Genomic DNA, 19,951 nt, shown 5'->3' on the forward strand with positions numbered 1-19,951 from the left:
AGGCTTAAGGAGCTGCATGGGTTTCAGTTGGGAGCTAAAAGTGCAGCATCCTACCCAGAAATGCTAAGGTAAACATGTCTCCTTTCCCACCAACCTCCCAAAGCAAATCAGTCCTGTTTCACTTATTAATCCCAGGATATAGTCTCAGAAAAACATCATTAGGTATTTCTTTGCACACGTACACAAGCTAAGACCGATGTGATGTCACCAGGTGATATAGTGTTATGGGACCATTATCAACCACAGACTGAAATGTTATGGGGCACCTATATAACTAATGCAGTTTGGTTTGAATACGTATGCTCAATGGGGGTTGATACTATAAGTTTTGGCAAGGCTTAGGTATGTATATAGTGCACTGAGCTGAGGAAGATGCTTCAATAGTGATGTCATATGAGGATGATTTAGAGATACCTTAGGTCATGAAGGAATCAACTCTAGGCTCCACTTTATTTCCTCATAATGACTGAGCTTAAGCATCTAATAGTCTATGTTTTAATTAGGGCTAGGCTTATCAGGGTTGAATGGAAAAACGAGTTATGAGTCCATTACCACATGCAGGTCTCAGTTGAGCAGGGCTGTTAAGCTTTTCACAATGACATTGCAACAGGAAATGAGGTAATACTTGCAACTCTGTGGGAGGAGCTTGCTAGTGGTGCTTGAGTCCTTTGACTGGTTTAACTCTTAAATTGAAATTGGTATATTAGGAGTGAGCCTACACAGGAATTCTGGGCTAAAACACTACTCTGAATTTCTTTTCTGGGTTAACAACTTAAGTTTGCAGACCAAAAAATTACAGAAAAAGAAGGGCTACGAGGATAACTGACATTGTGGCCCTAGCCCTTCAAGGTCAGTGAATGACTGTAACATTCTGCAACTCAGTGGTTTCCCAAATTTTCTGATCAAGGAGATTATGGGGCCATAGAGGAAAGTGATCAATGATGTAGAGTGTGCCTAAGGAGAGTGACATGGAGAGAAAACATTCTCTCAGGCTTTCACAGAGAGCACATTGGCCAAGCAATGGCCGTGACTCATCCACATGGCTGACACTGACAAAGTTCTACAATTTGAGGTACAGGATCTCAGGATAAATCCTGAGGGGATTTCACTGACCTTATCAGACCCAAAAGCTACAACTCTTGTTGCATAGGTCCTGCTTTATCTTGGTCTTAACAATCCAGCAGAAAAGTATAAAAACAAGGTACAAAAGGTAAAGCCATATTAAAATGCTGAGCTATAAAAGGCTCAAGTAAACAACTTCTGACATTGCAAGTCATGCAAATAACCTACTACTATTATAGACTACTGGACTACATTGGAGTCATTTGCTAAATTGATGCACCTACAATATATGAATCACAATGAAATACCCATCTCTGACAAAAGTAAACAAAAAAGGGGACTCAAATGAAGGACCATTTCATATATATACAAAATAGTTAGGATAGATATGCAGCTACTTTCTCTTGTTCAGTGAGAAGAAAGATTTGTGCTAATAGTGTTTGGACAGGATATCATCTCTGCATCTTTTACTATGACTACTTTGAAGACAACAATATGCAATGTATTAGTTATTGTAACTGTCCTACTAGCCTTTTTTGAAACTGTCTCATTGCTACTTCTTTCTCAATAAAATTAATATAAAAAATGAAAAAGAAAAAGAAAAATTAAAAAAATAAAAAATATGAATTCTTTCTTTCTTGCTTATATGAAACAATATAACCTAAAATAATTAATGAGATTAGATGATTTGTATTTGGAGGGTAAGCTCTGGTGGCAGGTCACTTAACTCAAGCTTAACTACTCATCAGATGAATAATATTGAGTAAATAGTTTAACTTCATCCATCTTCAGTTTCATTGCTTCTGGAGTAGGAAATACCACAGCAGTACATTTTTATAGAGAGAGCATAGAGAGTAAATGAAACAACACATGCAGGGGTTATTGGGGTGCCTAGCCTGGAGAAGGTTCTCAAACTGGGTTCTTTGCACCAAAAGCAGCAGAGAAAAGGTGCTAAAAGAGACAGGGTCCCTGAGTTTGCTAATATAGAGTAGAAAGGAAAGAGTGGGGTCTTTCCTGTTTTGTTTCTACTGTCCTATCATTAAATGGTTTTCTTGGGCTATTATCGACTAACATTTCTTCCAAGGAACTTTCCCATCTAGGATGGCAGGTATGAATGCTAACCAAACTTGATGAAGTATTGGTAAGGTGCCTACTACACACTGACCTCTAAGGTACTATGGACTGTGTGTATACACACACACACACACACACACACACAAATTCCTAATGTGAAAGTCCATATGTGTGCAGGATATAACATGCACATAAAAAATTAGAGAAAGTATCTTCTGTAACAACTATTTTTATAGTTGGGGGATAAGTTGCCACATTAAACAAAACATGTAGAATCCTTGTCAATAGCTTACAAAAGTCTGTGTATTGGGATCACTCTGCTCTGGCAGGATTCACAGGCATTTTTTCAGAATTGATTATAGTGAAAAGTAACTGATTCTTCACAGGATTAAGTGTAGTCTTAAGATGCTCTACAGGCAGCACATTTCCTTGTTACCTGCCTCTGGGGGCAGGTTTTCCCTTCCCCTCACTCCTGGCACCCTAGTGCTGTCCAGTCACTCCAGCAGGAAGAGCAAGACAGTGACAGAGAGAGAGCAAGGTCATGTAGTATGAGGAGGACAAATAGGAGTAAAATAAGGAAGTAGAGAGTGACAAGTGGGAGAAGGCTACTGTCATCACAGATTGGGTGACCAGGAGAGCTTGCTTTTATTTAACATATGAAATTATACACATAGAATATTCATTTTAATATTTGTTAAACACCAACTCTGTACCAGGCACTGTACTGTACTAGGCACTGTGCAGAGCTGAGGTCTCTGGGGGTGGGCTTTGGTGAAGGGGCAGTTGGTGGTGTGTGAAGGCACTGGGACTCATTAGAGAAAACTCAGAACTGGGCTGTGGAGCTTTATGTGGTTCCACTGGTGTATGCAAATGAAGACTAGGTTGTAGTATGTGTGGGGTCCTGCAAAGTGCCCAGGAGAATCTTGGACAAGTAGGCACTCAGTCTACTGCAGTGTGCTAAATCAAGGTTGCTTTACGAAGAAAGCTTGGCTGCTTTGGCGGCAGCATGTGAGCATCACGGGTGTACATATAGCTTCAGCTGCCTGGGGGAACAGTCTCTTTTATGCTCTCCTCTTTTGATTTGCATAAAATTCATCCCCTATGGGACTATTTATTCATCCTTCAAAAGACAAAAACATGTTGTCTTGGTTACTTTTCTCTAGTTGCTGAGACCAAGTATCTGACACACAAAGTTAAGGTAGGAAAGCTTTATTTAGCTCACAGTTTGAGGAGGTTTTAGTTTGTAACCATCTGGCTCCAAGGCTGGGTGGCTTGGCAGAGGGAAAACACCTCAAGGTGGCAGAAAGCAGCCAAAGCAACAAGAGCCGAAGGGGAGAAGAGTAACCCTCTCTTCTCTTCTATTGTAAGCAGCCTATCCCCCATCCCAAAGGGGCTGGTAGCACTTACCCCATCTCTGTGGCCTCTTCTTGCCTGGCTCAAGATCTTTACGAGGTGAGGACCCTGCCCCCAGCTGAGTCACTTAATTAGACTTCTAGACTTCTCAAGTTGACACAAGGTATCAACAATTACACATGCTATATGTTCAAGAGGAAGTGTTCTGAAGGCAAATTATTTTGTTTTAATAGCTGGTAAACATCTCTTGGTTTTCACAACTATCTCCTACAGAAGCCTGGGCCAGAGTTGGTCTCTCAATGGCTGAATGACTCCAGGTGTTTGTCATTTTCTTGTGTCTGCTTTATGAAAATCTTTTCATTTAAGAGACAGATTCAGAACGCAAAGGCCAAAGAAAATCTGCTGTGCATTGTTTGGGTCTCTGATATGGTGAGCAGGGAGGAGTGCAAAAAGCAATCACAAACAACAGCATTTTTCTTGAGTTCATCCTTGCCTTGTTTTAATGATTTGCCTAGTTTCGAAGGCAGATTTTGTTAATTCTTCAAATTCTCTGAAAAGAACTGCAAAATTTCTCTGAACATACTGGAATGCGTTCCACATAAAAGGGCATAAAATGGAACGAAATAAAAGACTTGCTGTGGTGAATTGCTAAACACAGGGATTCTTTCATATTTCACTGAAGAATGAATATGCTTTTGTTTGTGCAGGGGGTTACTTTGGTTAGACTCAGACTCTAACCTGTGTCTCTTGGGAAGAAGCTCATATTTTGAATTCTGCCCCTACACAGCTGGCTTAGGGCTGAGCGAGCGACGCGGGCAGTTATGTACAAAACCTGGCTTTTCTCTCTCTCGGCATCCTCTTTCCCAAGATTCTCTTTCATTTCTTTAGCATTCATGTTTATCCCACATTCTTTTCTGGTTGTTCCGGCCAGAAGGACTGGATTTTCTGTGGAGTTTTAGATGGCCCATGCTTTGACTTTGGTAAGACTTTCGGGCTGAAAACTGCAAGCAGGTGACCCCGTCTATTATTACTGTCCTCTAAATTTCAGTGCTTCCAGGATTTACTTTTGTCTACTTTCCAGTATACATAATTAACTTTTTAATGCCAAGAGTTTAGAGTTTTTATCTGCAAAAAGGTCAGATTCAGTGGAGCCAGCCTTACGGAGGTCAGGCACTTTGGGGGCAGAAGAACTGTTGGTGATCCTTTTGTATTTTTCCTTTCTCTGTTTGTGTGCTCTTTGTCTTTAATTTTAAAGGCTTCCTGACAATATCTGGTATTTCCTTATTCCCATTTAAGAAATTCTATACCCAAACCATTATTCTTAAAAGGTAAATTTCATTGTAGTGTCATCAGATAGGAACGGGCCATTTCCTTGGTAACTGAACATATTGTGTCCCCTTGTCTCTTCAGTACATTTATACCTTCTTGGGAGCCGAGCTCTAGTTTCTTACTCATGAAATATTGGTTTGGTTGCATTCAAAGCAGAGTTGAGGAAGGTATCCAGTTCAGTATTTAGATTTTTAATGTGTCCTTCCACATTCAGGGAGGGCAGTAGCTCACCCACTGGGCTCCTGTTGCGGGTAACAGGTGGGGAAGCTAATCTAATGGTTTGGTTATATCTTTTCTTTAATTTTTTTTTCCGTATGGGGTCTCACTATGCAGATCAGCCTCCTGTTTTGAGCCTCCCCACCACTGGGATTATAGGCATGTGCTACCACACCAAGTCTCTAGCCTGATTTTGTTCTTTCTTAATTGAAGCTTCAGCCAAGCTTCACCCTGATCCTTTTCCCTGAATTTAAAGATTGTATGTGATCCTGGTATCATGCACTTTTTTTGAGATTTGTTTGATTGGACTATTCATTTCTTTCTCTTCTTTAATGTATTTAGTATAGGGTGTCCAGGGTCTCGCTATGTAGATCAGACTAATAGTGATCCCCCTGTTTTCAGCCTCCCAAGTGCTGGGATTACAGGTGCGCACCACCATGCCCGGTTTCAATCGCCATCTCAGCATGCCCTGGGAGCAGGGCCAGAATGTCTGGGATCAAACCGCGGCCCCTGTGCTCTGGCTAAGCAGGCACTTTAGTCCTCTGAGCTATTGATACTATTCATTTCTTAAAATGAAATTTGACTTGCACCTCAACATATAAAACAGAAAAAAAAGTTATTTTTCTCCATGTATTAAAAAAAGTTCTTTGGTAAACTTGCGAACTCTCTTCAAGAGCTAGGGATACTCCAGAGCAGATAGAGATGGAAAACCATTACTTTAGCAACAATACTTCACATGCCTTAGCTCAAACCATGTGTACAACTATCTGGTGTAAGAATTTTAAGAGGAATAACATTGTTAATCAAACTTTTTGGAGCACTCTCAATGAATCCAGGTCTCTAATCTGCAGGCAGCGTCAGCTCCCAGACACCCCACCGTATTGTGCATCAGACCCACGCTCTCCTCCACAGGTCAAAGGTGAGTGCGGCCAGCCCTCAGCACATCTGCTGTTACTCTCTGGATTCTGAATGGCACAGAACAGAGGTGTGTCTTGCTTTCCTCTGCCACCAGGTGCAAGCCACCAGACCTTGAGGGCCATGCCTGGCAGGACTCCAGCGGCTTTCCTCCATCCTGCAGCAGCCCCTGGAATGCTGTCTGCTCACCTGCAACAGAGCGTGTCTGGAATGAGCAACTCTGGCCAAAGCCATGGCAGCTTTCACAACTGTTACCCCAACGCCAGTCATCCTGTCAACCTTCTGGACCAGTCGGGGCCCTCCTATCTGGGGATAAGTTGTTCTTATCACCAGCAACCTCTTTGCAGCATCCCTGGGTACAGAGCAAGATATTTAGTTCTGAAAGATGTCAGCAGAAAGCCTCAGAGCAGTCAGAGCCCCTGCAGTGCCCTAGGAGGGTGCAGCGTAGCCAGCCCAGGAGATGGCAGTATTGAGACATGAATAGGACCAGGCCCCAGCGCTCTTGGCTTGGACAATCTCTGAATTAAAACCCCACTAAGCCCAAGGTATTTATTCAACAAAAAATAAAATGACTAAAATATTGGAAGATTCCAGGTGACAGAAGCAACAGTGTTTGTATATGCATGTCAAGGAAATTTGGGCATGTGCTCTTGAATCTTCTGTCCTTCTTTTCTCCTATTTATTTCTCCTTCTGGATCTACAAGGTGGAAAAAAATAGTAAGGGTCATCAAAGGTTGAGGCCAAACTCTGCAGGCAAAACATTCTTGAGTGTAACATGTATACCTATATTTTAAGACTGTATCTTCAGTGAGTCTTCTGCCTTTGAAAATATGGTCAGTTTATTTTTTTAAGGTAGGTAAACCTCAAATTCATTGGCTAACGGAAAACTAAGTTTCAAACTGGTAGGGTTTCAGGAATCTTAACTGGTTGGAATTGAATTTAGGAAGCAGAAAGCAAAGACCTGGGAAATTAAATTGAATTTAAAGTAACAGGCTAACTGAAGAATCCTAACCTTCCTTCTGGTTTCTTGGTTGCAGAGATTCCTTGCCTCCAACCAAGAAGAGGAAGCACATACAGATGCTGGAGGATTCCGAGGATGGCAGAGCGTGGGCCCCCTGCTCCAGACTAAGTGAGTAAACCTGGGCCATGACGAGGGCAGGGTTAGTAAAGTCTTGGCCCTCAGTTCACGACTTGGTACTAGTCTTTGAACAGTCTTAGAAAATTGTGGTCTTTCTCACAGAAGGGCAACGATAGGCTCTGGGAGTTTATTTCTTCCCTCTGTACTCATCTCTCATGCAGTTGGGGTCATACCTGCTCTCAAAAGAAGAGGTGTCCTCCTGTTTCCTAGTGTGGGTGAAATGCCAGTCCTACAGAATCAAGAGCTTGTCTCAGAGGACAAAGGCTCAGTTCCAGACCCCAGGAAATGGTACCACATCGCTGAGAGCCTATGGGTGTGCCCGCTGCTTTGTTTAGCCCTCTTTGATTTTAACACAGGAACTGACACAGATCAACACAGCAATCTTGGTAAAAATACAGAGTGTGGCTCAGTAGATCTGAGTAGGGGTCTGACACCTGCCTTTCTAACAAGTGTCTAGGTGACACCAATATTATAGTTCTTCGAAGATGCTCTGAGATGCAAGACTTTAGCTTAAAGTCTCAGTGAGAGGAAGGTGGAAAGTTGAGTCTTCTTTGCAATTACTTCACATTGAAGAGTTTCCAGTAGATCTCTGAAATTTTGTAAATGTGTTTGAGAAATCTTTCATCAGAATCATCTAGTGCTCAAGCTGTCAGCTTACTTAGGTCTTTGTCCTATGTAATGTGATATGTGAGGTTTGGAACTTAAAGTCCTGATCAATATGGAAACAGATTGGCCTTTTGGAGCCTGAAACTTTAAACTGTAAGAATCTTCCATAGTCCAAATGCCACAGCATTTTCTAGGGAAAAGGATACTACAGTGTGCCAACTTTTTGAACTACTGTAAGTCCTCAGTTGTAAGCAGTGTGAATAGCACCCCAATTCACAGTACAGTGAGTCAGCTTGGCGAAGCTGCCCAGGGTTTCCTCTTGGGGCTTCCTCTTCCACTCCTGTCCCCAAATGTAGATTCATTCTGTTCTGAAAAGAGATGCTGGGGCTTTCTTACCAGTGGGTTGCTGCCTTTGCCTTTAGCGGTGCAATCGTTGGAGCAAGACATCTGGCTTCACCTCCCACATGGCCGGAGGGAGTGCTTTGGCAGATAGTGATACCACCCTCCAGCAAGCCCGTATGTAGCTGTTCCCTGGGAGCGCGGCGTCCCCGGGGTGCTGGACTTCCAGGCTTTCTATAAAGTCATCTCTTGTAGCCTCCTTTTCCTTTCCATGGATCCACCATGGCCAACAGTCAACGTTTTCCACCAACTTTAGAAGCAAAATACCACTTCAACCCTAGCAATGCAGTATGCTAATTAGACTCCCTTTGAGGGGAACAAAGAACTCTCTGTCCACCTTGCTGTGGAAGATCACCCTAATTTCTTCAGGGATTCCTGTGTCTTTCCTGCAGTTTCTTTATGAACTTCAAATACAAATGCTGAGCAAATTCCTAGCCAGATGAGGAAAGCATCTGTTTGTTCTCCTGCAGATGCACCAGCTCACAGGGGATTTAGAGCAGGCACTTAAGAGGTTCCTCAGTGGGCCAGATGGTTGCCCAAGTCATTCTAAAGCTCCCCTCCATTCCGGGATGATTTTCTGCTGCTGTCTGTCCCAGGTGGACAGTACACTGATTTTGTTTTTCCAATCATCTTTACAGAAAGCTTAGAGAGAACAACTGAAGAGTCCCAGTAGTGAGGAAGCCATGAATTCCTTAAGTCCTATTTAAAAGATACTGAAAAGCTGACTAAAAATAATTGTTTCCAGACAACTGTTCAAGAAGGAGAATGAGCAGGTTCTCAGTAAAGGGGGCAGAGGGACCAAGGCAAGAACTTAGTCCAAATTTCATTACCATTTATACTTTCAGCTAGTGTGTTCTGGTGGAGATCTCCTGTTTGATTTTGCAGGGGTTTTACAAGGTCTTGGGGAAGGTCCACATCGGGTGGAGGCAAGAAGAGCTTCAGCCAGGTGTGTAGACAGGAGTAGGTTCGCCAATTTTCTGTGGGAAAAGATACTCTAATTCAATTACTAAGGTTTTTCTACTGACTTTATGTTAGGCCACATACATTAGCAAAGGGTTCAGGAGTCCATTTGTGGAACCAAATGTACAGTTACAGGGCTGTTGTGAGCAGACATCAAGTCTTGCTTTGAGTGCAAGGTGCCAACGAACAGGCTCCTGCTCACTGGGTCCTGGCCCCACCTGCCCAAGTAAAGGAGGGCCCCTGGCCACACTGGCAGGCTCCGATTCTTTTATGCATCTGACCTCAAATATGAAAGGCTTCTCCAGCCCCAGGCATGACCGTGGCCCACAGTGAGAGGTGTGCTGGCTAAATTCACCCGGTGTAGTCAGAAGAGTGCCTGCCTTGCCTGTAAAGATTGGGAACTCTCAGTGCATTACTTTTCTTTAGCAAATGAGTCATAATTTCGACCTCACTTATCTCTGAGACTTTTAAAAGCAAAGTATGCAAGGTATTTTGAAAAGTATACAAAGGCAAGTTGCCAGTTTTCTCTGAAGTTTGGGACTTGGGCAGTTGATTATGTTCCCACTTCTACTTTGCATTAGAATTTCTCCTGCAAGCCTCAGACAACATGAAAGGAAGAGGGCTTGCAACCCAGTTCTTCCACTTAAGATCTGTGACACTGGGCAAGCTGGGTCAGGTCCTTGAGGAGCAGTTTCCATATTAATGAGACTAAGAACCTTTGTCTCATCCACTTTAGAGATGCTTGCTGGCACCTCCTCAAGGGTACCTACAAGCAGCGACTCCACACCCAGGAATGAGACTAGCAGAAATGTGCCCACGTGATCTCCAAAGAAAGTGTCCCTCGTCATACCACCCATAGTAGCCATGAACTGGCCATTACCAGCAGCAAAAGGCCACTAACACCAGCACAAACTGTGGCCCATGTATATGAGAAAGTAAGGCAAATGAATAAGGGACTGCTGGGGTAGTAATCATGAATCTCCTAAGCGTAACATCAGGCAAAAAAAAAAAAAAAAAGCTGGGCCGTAACAGGGCATAGCACAGCATTGTGCTCCATTTCTCTAAGTTCCTCTCTGCTGCTAGATGTCAGGACAATGTGCAGTTTTAGACAGAAGAAAGTGATTATTAGAAGCGGGCATGTGGGTGTCTCCCAGATGGCTGGAAACATCCTGTGGCTTGATCTAGTGGTAGTTATACAGTAGAATTCATTATATAAAGAAGTACAGAATTGCGTGCTCATGACCGGTGTGCTTTTATTCTTGCATAGAGAACTGCAATGAAGGAAAGTTATTGAAAAAATGATCCTCCCCTTGGAGAAGAGTAAAGAAGTTAAGGACAGTGGCTATGGAGCACAAATGACTCAGAAGAGTAGTTAGTGCTAGAAGTAGTAGGGAGTCCCAGCTCTGGTCTCAGAGTTGGAATTTCAGCGTGGGCCCGTGGCTCCCAGGGCCTTTCTAGCAGATAGGCAGCTCCTAGGGAAGCCACAGCCCTATAGCTCCTGTTTGAGTGGCTGCTCTGATATGCTGGCTGTACTGATGAGAAACAGTGGGTAATGCCATTATCTTTGAGGACAGTGAAATTGCCCTTGAGCTACTGACTGCCCTACCTCTCAGCGTCTGGTGGAATAGAGCTGGCCTTTGGCCATGCAACTAGGCACATTGGCCTTTAACCACAGGGCCTGTGTCAGCTGGGATTCAGCTGTGAGCATCTGGTAGTTTCTTTACATTTGCTGGAGTACCTGGAGGCCAAGAACAGAACTGTTCCCTCATGACTCCTTAGGAATAACCAAGTCATATAACTGAAAGAAGGACAGGCAACACTGCCAGCGTCACTAACAATACCTACAGGTGGCATTGTTTAGGTGCTCACCAGTGGCGAATACCTGGGCTAAGCGCTTTGCAGACATCTCCTCACCGAGTCCCTTCACCAACTCTGGGAGGTGGCATAGGTTTATTCTAGTTCTGTAGATGAGAAACCAAGACTCAGAGAGCACGAGTAATTTTCCTGCAAGTGTCTGTGTATCAGGCGCATGTAGGTATCACTTTGACCCTTTCTTTGTTACAGCAGAGAGGAAGGAGAGAAGGATGAATTAGTTTCTTTCTTTCTCTCAATTTTGTGCAAGCAGAACTATGAAATGATTGTATTTATGTGAATCTCTTCTAAACCACTTGAGGCCAGGCCTCTGGAGGAGGAAGGACGCACAGAGGTCCCTGCACTGCCCGCCTCCAGTGCTGTCAGACGTGAAGAAAACCTTTTAGGATTTCAAGAACTCTCTCCCACAAGGATGTGTTACAAAAACTAAAAAATACATTTTGCCTGGGTGCCATTTAATGATGAGATTCCAGGAAAACACGGATTCTAGAACATTTGGGATGGTTTGGGAAGCAGTTCAGTTTGTGTATGAAGTACTCAGTGGAAATATAATGGAAAACCTAGAGGAGTGAAAGGAAAAGGCAGCCCGTGGCTCTGCATCGTCCGTGGTGTGGCTTCATGGCGCGTTCTGTAGGAGCAAACGCCTATTTCCGTGTTGCTGCTGATAGCCTGCACTTGGCTATACTAATGCCCAGAATTTCTTCTTCACTCCTGTCTGATGTCAGATAAGAGTGATGGCAGGCTTGTTAGGAAAAAAAAAAAAAGGGGAAACAACATATATATCAGTAATGTTTTACATAAACACTGACTGAGGTTGAATTGTATGGTTTTGGAGGTATATTCAAATTAAGACAGCTGACTTTAAGTGTTATGCAAAAGTAGTGATTGGCCACATGAAATTGCGGTTATTTGACCATTTTGAAATACAAAAGTGGCAATTTCTTATAGTTGATACTAACAAGAACTGTTAGCTTCTCCTGGCTTTAACTTCTGAAGTGTTTCACTTCTATGCTTCTCCGCTTGTGTAATGTTGCAAGATGAGCAGCACACACGTGTCTAATTTCTATTTTTCAGTTGAGGGAAGTAAGATCATAAGCGAATAACTTGTCTAAGTTCAAAAAGCTTTTTGGAACAACAGAATAATTGATGTCACAAACACCTGTTACAAATTAGGATATATTGTTGAAATTAACAACAACAAAATCCCTAAAACTAAAACCCTCAAACTGCCTTAAGCAATAAAGCAAAACAACAAACAAGAAAGAAAAGTTTAGAGATCTACTGAGTCCTGTGGCTTCAACATTTAGGTCTGGCTCCCAGAACTCCAGTCATACCATCAGCTTTGGTTGTCTTTCATTCTAAATTCTCTCTTCTGCTGTACTGGCTTCACTCCCACCTGGGCTTTCCCCTTGTGTCCTCCATGGTGCCAGCAGCTCTTGGGGATGTAACTTGTAGGTTTAAACCTCATGAAAAACAGTGAGCATCTTGAAACCTGAATTCTTCTGAAGTGCTGAGATCCCTCTACTTGAATGAGATTGAACCCTACAGCCGTCCTTCATGAAAGCATTGAATGCTGCATTTTTTTGATTGATCAAGCCTGGATCACCTGCCTTCTTGGGGCTTGGTATAGACTTTCTTGGGACCACACAGTAGAGGGAGGAGATACCACACAGGATTATCTAGCAGACCACGGGCCCCAGGCCGCTCTTTTCATCTGAGGACACAGGGCAGCTGCATACTTCTTACCTCCCAACGCTTGGCACCTCCCATCAGCCACTCTGCCTCACACAGGACCTACTCACTAATGTTGTGAAGCTGCCTGTGAGTCTGAGAAGAAAAATCTGGTAGGAAGAATCTAACCTGCTGGTTCCATTGCAGTGACGAGTAGGAGTCACAGCAGCAAAGTACAGGACCAGGACAGTGAGGTACAGAACAGGATGCCTGCGGACCAGTGCTCCCCTGTGCTGAAGTGGCAGCCGTACCAAAGTGTTCCTTGGCATAGCTTATTAAACTGTCATCATGAAAAACTGTAAGTGGCCTTAGCAACACCTTGGGTGGGAGTGTGTGTGTGTGTGTGTGTGTGTGTGTGTGTGTGTAGAAGAGCTAAATCTCAGCATTGAATCCAAATACTCCAGGTTGGATGCAAACCCTGGTCAAAGGGTGGATCAGCGAGAAACTATATGATTTACACCTTACGTTTTGCCTCTTATCTAATGAATAGCTAGGACCTGGGTTTTTGGCCTCAAGGAACCCAGAATTATAATTCTAACTCATAATTTACCCACTATAATACTGGAGGAAGAGGGAATTTTCCAGGACCATGTACTCAATTTAAACTAAAAGTTGAAAAACAAAATTTTCCCAAATCATTAACATTTAATTATGCAGTTAATTTAATTATGCATTTAATTATGCAGAATACTGTAGAGTACATTGTTAGAGACCATATGAAATTGTTAGCCAGTGACTACCCCTAGCATCTGTGTTGTGAATCTGCATTTCAGGTTCGTTGTCAGCGTACTCTGCATATTTTGCATGTTTAGCCTCCAGTCTTAGCCAGTGGCCTCTTTATATTCAGAGACTGAAATCAAATCATGCAAATTATTCAAAAATTAGAAAAATTTCAACATATTTTTATAACATTGTAGTTTAAAACTAAATGTGGACTTATGTATTATTGATATTACCCTTTAAACTCTTTATTCCTTATGATATATGATATAATTTGCCTACCTAAGTTTTCTCTTTTTTCCCATAATTTTATTGATAAACAAATAGCAATGAGACAGTTGCAAATCAAATCAGTAGGACAGTTTCAATAATTAACACACTGCATACATTCTTCCTAGTGGTTAATTGCTGTACAAGATGCGGACTTGACATCCTATTCACAAACACCATTAGAACAAATCATTCTATTCATTAAGAGAATGTAACTATATATCTATTCAAACCACTTTGAATACACAGACACAATCGTCTGTATACCCTTTTTTTGTTAAGTTCCATTATTTGAATATTATAAGTGTGTAAATTCAGCAAAATATTCCAAAAGAGTCCAGTAGCCCGTAATAATATTGGGTCTTCCACTTGACTGGCAATGTCAGAAGTTGTTGACCTGAGTACCCCACAGCCTACCTAAGTTTTCTGCAATTTTTCTTGTTTATAAATGCTTCCTTGAAACATTAAACTACGCCAATGGTTAAGATTTTCAAGTAATAAATATAATATAGAGTAGAAACTGTGAATGATAAATTTGAGGGTTTTCATGGTATTTTACAAATTCAAGTAAAGCAAAATTTATTACTAGAACATTTATTTGGATGAAATAGAAGGAAGAAATATTTTCTTAAAACAAAATATATGGAGTTAACCAGTCTAATGATCATATCTGAGCAGTACATTATACCTTTTTAAATTCTTTTCTCACAAAAAATTCCTTTAATTTCCTCAACCAACACAGTTCCTATTACTCTGTTTATTAAAAATCTATACAACTCTATCCATCTAACCTTTAGAAGAGCAATTTAGCAGATTAATTCTAGAAAGCTGAGCCAATGTAAAGTTCTCAGGTAGTGTCATGTACATAGTTTTACCAAATTCTTGCTCAGTGGATTTCCCTTGAGCTGCTGGTGTGCACTGCGTTTAGGAAGCCTCTGACCAAGCAGCTACTTACAGGTGATCAATGAAACCGTGACTTGATTCTTTGGGGAGGTATTTTACTTGACTTGCAAAAGGTGTGAACAGCCCTTTCCCAGAAGCCCCATTAATAGTTTGTTTCTGGAGTTAGAAAAAAATTAAGACTTAAATTGTGTGTTATAATGGCAAATATCTCACTTGAGATCCCAGGAAGTGAAGATCTCACAGTGGTAGAGCAGCGAATCCATCACCTGTGGTTCTGGGAAGGCGCTTCTTTGCTGAGGAAAGATAATCCAGCTCTAGGAATATTACTGAATTAAAAACTGGGTTCTAGATGCACAACACGAATGGAAAAACCACCAAAAGCATTTCCAATTTTTGTATTCTCTTCTCTACTTGAAGACATTATGCATTTAGTGCTTTATTTTTGTTAATGTTTTCAAGTATTTCTAAAAACGTATTATACACAAAACATTTCTGTTGAAAAAATAATGACGAAACAAAGCAAAAGTCTGATCAGTCATCTTACCACCGCTCTATTTTCCTTGCTGGCAGAACTCACCTGAGTAGGTTTGCAGCGTTGTCACCAGATTGGAAGAATAAAGAGGACGGGAACCCAGGCTAGTGAAAGCAGGTTTCCTTTAGTAGAATATTTGGCCCTAGTTAATTAAGTTAAAGCTATTCTTTTTAGATGACCATCAGTGGACTGAATACACATGCCTTCCTGTTCATACTATTAAGTGTCATAGAGCTGATAAAATGTAGAAACATTATTTGGTACCGGGAATCGAGCTTAGGACATCACGCTTGCCAGGCAGGCACCGTGCTGCAGAGCTCTATCCTCAGTCCCTTAGACACTTTATTTTTTTTTTTAAGAGGAAAGAGATTTATTCTGTCACAGACATTTCTCAGTAATGTAGTGGCTTTGCAGTTTCTAGCCTACATCTTTCTATTCCATTACAGAGGCAAAATAAAAGTTTAGAAAACACAAAGGAGAAAGACAAACTGAAGGAGTAAGGCTTCCATTTGGCAAAATGTGTATTTCTTCATGAGAAGGTAAAATACTGGGCAAGAGCCAGTTGTGCTCGGACAGATTAGCTTAATTTCCTCCCCCCACCCCCCCCCAAAAAAAAAAAAATCCAGGGATCAATTGACTAGCTGCTGCAAAAGGCACTCTCACATTCCATGTTCTTGAAATGTTCATACAGTGAATATTGTTGGAGAAAGAAAATGTGTTGAAAACGCTTGTACAATTGGTTTCTCGATTCCTTTCTTCATAGACCTGATGTGGGCTACCAAGTTGTTACAGACAAAGGATTTAATTTCTCTCCAGCAGATGAAGCTTTCGTTTGCCAAAAGAAGAACCATTTCCAGATAACGATCCACATCCAAGTTTGGGGAAGCCCAAAATTCGTTAAAACCCAAATGGGCCTAAAGCCAATAGAAATGTTTCACTTGAAAGCTTTTGGAGTTAAGGTAAAACTTTTATTTCTTTCAATTGAATTTGATCCACATAGTAAGTCCCAGTTGTCTGAAAATAAAACAAGTAAAGGCAAAAAATTGTTTTCTGATTATGTTAGCAATGTAAGTCCATTTTTTTTTAGCTACTAGGGTTTGAACTGAGGACCCTGCGCTTGCCATGCAAGTGCTTATTCTACTGAGCTATCTCCCTGGGCCCAGTCCACCATGGCAGTTCTGAAACATAACAGAAATATAGGAAGGCTTAAAATTATGTCATGTTTGGGATCTTCCTTTTGGTGGCCTACTTTTTCCTATTATTAATCTTCAGAGTGTTATTATAATACTGATATTACTAAGGATCCCATAGAAACATAGTTTACAAAAATAACTTCGTGGTGTGAGTATGTAATAGTCATTCTTATAAGAAGGTTCATTTATTTCTAACTTTTAAATTTGATAGTAAAGCTGCCCTAAACATTTGTATTCACTCATCTTTGCGTAAGGATAAATTCCAAAAGCAGTATTTACCCATCAAAGACACAAAAATTGGGGGCTGAGGAGATAGCTCAGTAGAACGAGCACTTGCCTGGTAAGCGCAAGGACCTGAGTTCAATCCCTGGTTCCGCAAAAAAAAAAAAAAAGATACAAAAATTTTTAAGGCTCTTAATGTTGGATGGTCAGTTTTTTTCAGAAAGGTTTTTTTTTTTAATGTCTTTAAGTATCTATAAACTGTATATTACAAGGTTGGTCTCATGCCCCTGTTACGTGTTAGTCATGGAATAACAAGAAGAGTATGTGGCAGGTGCTGAATGAATGAAGTTTATATTGCTTATATGTCTATATGTCATTTCCAATATGTTGTTTTTATTCTATATTATTATTTCTTCATGGTAGAATGTAAGCTCCTGAAGAGCAAAGATTTTTGTTAATTTTGTTCACTTCTTATCTCCAATGCTTAGAGCAGTTCCTAGCACAAAGTAGGTGCTCAGCAAATATTTGTAGAACGAATGAATAAATGCAGGAAAGGATGCACTTGTGCTTTGAGCTGCACTGGTCCTGAGCTTTTCTCCTGTATTCAATCATCCACTTTCTGACTCTGTATTCACCGCTTACTTTGCTCTGCTGTGTTTTCATTGTGGAATTTCAAGCATTTATTTGTTTTGTCTGCATGAAGGTGGAAACCAGTTTTCTGTGTCTTTTCGGTGAGTCACACTTACATGATACAGCCTCGCTTGGTGCCTTGGGAGGCATTTTAGTATCTCAATATTCTATGCTGGTGAGTGCTTATGTAATAAAGTTATTGTCATTAATTTACTTTTCATTGTTGCATATAGGTAGAAGCCGCCAATCAAGTAATTACTATTGAACAGTCCCAAGCAGATAGAAGCAAAAGGATTTTCAGCCCTGTTAAGTAAGAATTCCTTTTGTGAATTCCTTCGTGAATGTTTGGGAAGATCTGAGGCTGGATTCTGCTTATTTAAGATGAAACCCACTGTAGAATCTAAATCAGTAATGCTACACTATTTTAATATGGTGGTGCTTTGTTCACAAATTTAATTTGTTCCAAGATTCTGGAGAAGATGTTTGTCCCTGACGTGGGACTCGTGAACAGAAGGAAAATTTTGCCTAGCATTGTTTGTGAACTGATTATGAACAGAAGCATTTGTGAACTGAGGCACTGGGTCATTGCAATATGAATCCACATTTATCACCAAAATAAAACTGGTGAAAATCATTGGAATCACTGAGAAAAGTTATTTACAAAAGGGTTTCTTTTAAAAACTCATCCCTTTTGTTGTCATTCAGTACTAACACATTACTAACAACTTGGGTTCCTTAAGAAAGATTAGACATATCTTGTTTTTCGTTTCCCATTTATTTTTTTTATTTTATTTTATTTTTTTAAATTTTATGTATTTGGTACAGGAGGATATAGTGATCCTCCTTTCTCAGCCTCCCCAGCGCTGGGATTACAGGAGTGCCCTACCACTCCTGGACTTGGTTGAAACTCAGGGCACCCCAGGGGTGAGCCTGACGCGGCATAAAGGATTAAGGATCGAGCCCTGGTCCCCCTGGTCCCTGTGCTTACCAAGGCAGGCTCTTAGTCTGCTGAACTATCTTGCTGGCCCTATCATTTTCCATTTAAATTAGCATGATGTCAATTGAATTAATTTCAGGGTTCCACTTCCACGCCGTGCATACAATTCAGTTTTTCTAAGTGTTAAAGGCTGCTCTAATGGATGGCTGACTGGCTCAGGATAGAAAGCGCACATGAATAGTAGTGCGCATGACAACATGGCAGTCTGAAGCCACGGTCACCTTTCTAAAAAGACTTGGAGTGTGACTTGCACATTGGCTCGTTTGGCAGGGGTGTGGCTGTGACGGCTCAGTGTCTTGACCCTCCATCAGCGCCTTATGAGCTGGGAGGAGAACGGCCCACACCTTGGGCAGATCAGCTCGTAGAGACCAGGCGGCACTTAGCTTGTGCAGAGCACATGGCCTTCCTTTGCGAGCTCTTCTCTCCAAGGAAGTACCACTCGTCACTAGGCCAGGAGAGGCCAGGCACGTGGAGGAAAAGCCCAGGCATGTGTGCAGAGGCTAGTGTTACACTCATTGACATCAGTACGTTGAGAGTCTCCTTTCCTCCCAGTGTGGAGGTCACAGAGCCCACGTGTGGCCTGTTGACCATGTGGCACTCCTGAGTCGGAAGTCTGGGCAGAGGTTCTGCTGAGTAAGCATTTCTCAGAGCTCAAGTCATTCCACGGCCTTTCCTGCTTGGGCTGGAGCTTGGTGACTGGGAATCAGTGCCTGGAACAGATGTCCACTGCAGGGTGATGGGAACAGGAACTAAATCCCTTGAGAGACTCCAAGTGGGTTAGATAGGATCAAGGGCTCTGTGTTCTCTTATAATCCCCTGCTATTTCTGCTGTTTGTTCTAGAATTGACCTACTGCCTGACCAGGTCACCAAGGTAACGCTGGGACGATTGCACTTCAGTGAAACCACTGCCAACAACATGAGGAAGAAGGGGAAACCGAACCCTGAGCAGAGGTACCAGTGCCCGTGGGCACAGTGTCTGTCCTGCAGTGGCTTGTGGGGACCCTCTGGTGCTCATATGTGCCTGCCTCATTACTGCTTTGGGCTGAAGATTCACTGCATTCCTCAATCCTGTGTGCTGGCTGATGCTGAGAGGCTGCTGCAACCTTTTGGATTAAAAAGAAAACACCTTTGCCCACATGATTTAGACCCATATTTCTCAAGGCACGGTTTGTAGGACTGATGGAGATGGCGAGACTTGAACGCTTGTGAAAAATGCAGATCCCCTCACCTCACTAAACCGCTCATGAATAAAACCTCAAGAGGTGGAGCTTAGCAATTTGTATCTTAACAAATGCTCCCAGTATAGGAACAGCTAGATAGCTCAACGGACTAAAGCGCCTGCTTAGACAGAGCTCAGGGGCCGGGGTTTGATTCCTGGCTTGCCATGCTGGCCCCACCCCCGAGGTGTGCTGAGACAGGGCATGGTGGCACGCACCTGTAATCCCAGCTCTTGGGAGGCTGAACGCAGGTAAATCATTATGAGTCTGATTTACATAGTGAGACCCTGTAGATAGTATAGACTCTGTACTAAAATACAAAAAAGAAAGAAAGGAAGAAGGGAAGAGAGAAAGAAAAGAAATAGACTAATCTAAGATTGTCTCATCAGTTGTCTGTGTGAAGAAGCAATTGAAACAACAGGAATAAATATTGCCTTAAGAACAATTGGAAAGGGCCAGGGAGATAGCTCAGCAGCACAAGCACCTGCCTGGCAAGCACAGGTCCTAAGTTCAATTTCTCTTTCTTCTTCTTCTTCTTCTTCTTCTTCTTCTTCTTCTTCTTCTTCTTCTTCTTCTTCTTCTTCTTCTTCTTCTTCTTCTTCTTCCTCCTC

At 41.9% G+C, this 19,951-nt stretch overlaps 1 protein-coding gene across 1 annotated transcript in view; it reads left to right on the plus strand.

Moving 5' to 3' along the window:
• The window catches only part of Myrfl (myelin regulatory factor-like), a 110,914-nt gene that overhangs the window by 33,389 nt on the left and 57,574 nt on the right, over positions 1–19,951 (plus strand). Inside the window, exons 3-9 of the mRNA XM_012514956.2 lie at positions 5,886–5,953; positions 6,047–6,305; positions 6,987–7,078; positions 12,803–12,953; positions 15,844–16,039; positions 17,359–17,435; positions 18,964–19,074. Coding sequence (XP_012370410.1) covers positions 5,886–5,953; positions 6,047–6,305; positions 6,987–7,078; positions 12,803–12,953; positions 15,844–16,039; positions 17,359–17,435; positions 18,964–19,074 — 954 coding nt within the window. The remainder of the gene's footprint in view (positions 1–5,885; positions 5,954–6,046; positions 6,306–6,986; positions 7,079–12,802; positions 12,954–15,843; positions 16,040–17,358; positions 17,436–18,963; positions 19,075–19,951) is intronic.

The sequence above is a fragment of the Octodon degus genome, unplaced genomic scaffold (genome assembly GCF_000260255.1).
Source record: "Octodon degus isolate 3935 unplaced genomic scaffold, OctDeg1.0 scaffold00047, whole genome shotgun sequence".
NCBI lineage: Eukaryota > Metazoa > Chordata > Mammalia > Rodentia > Octodontidae > Octodon > Octodon degus.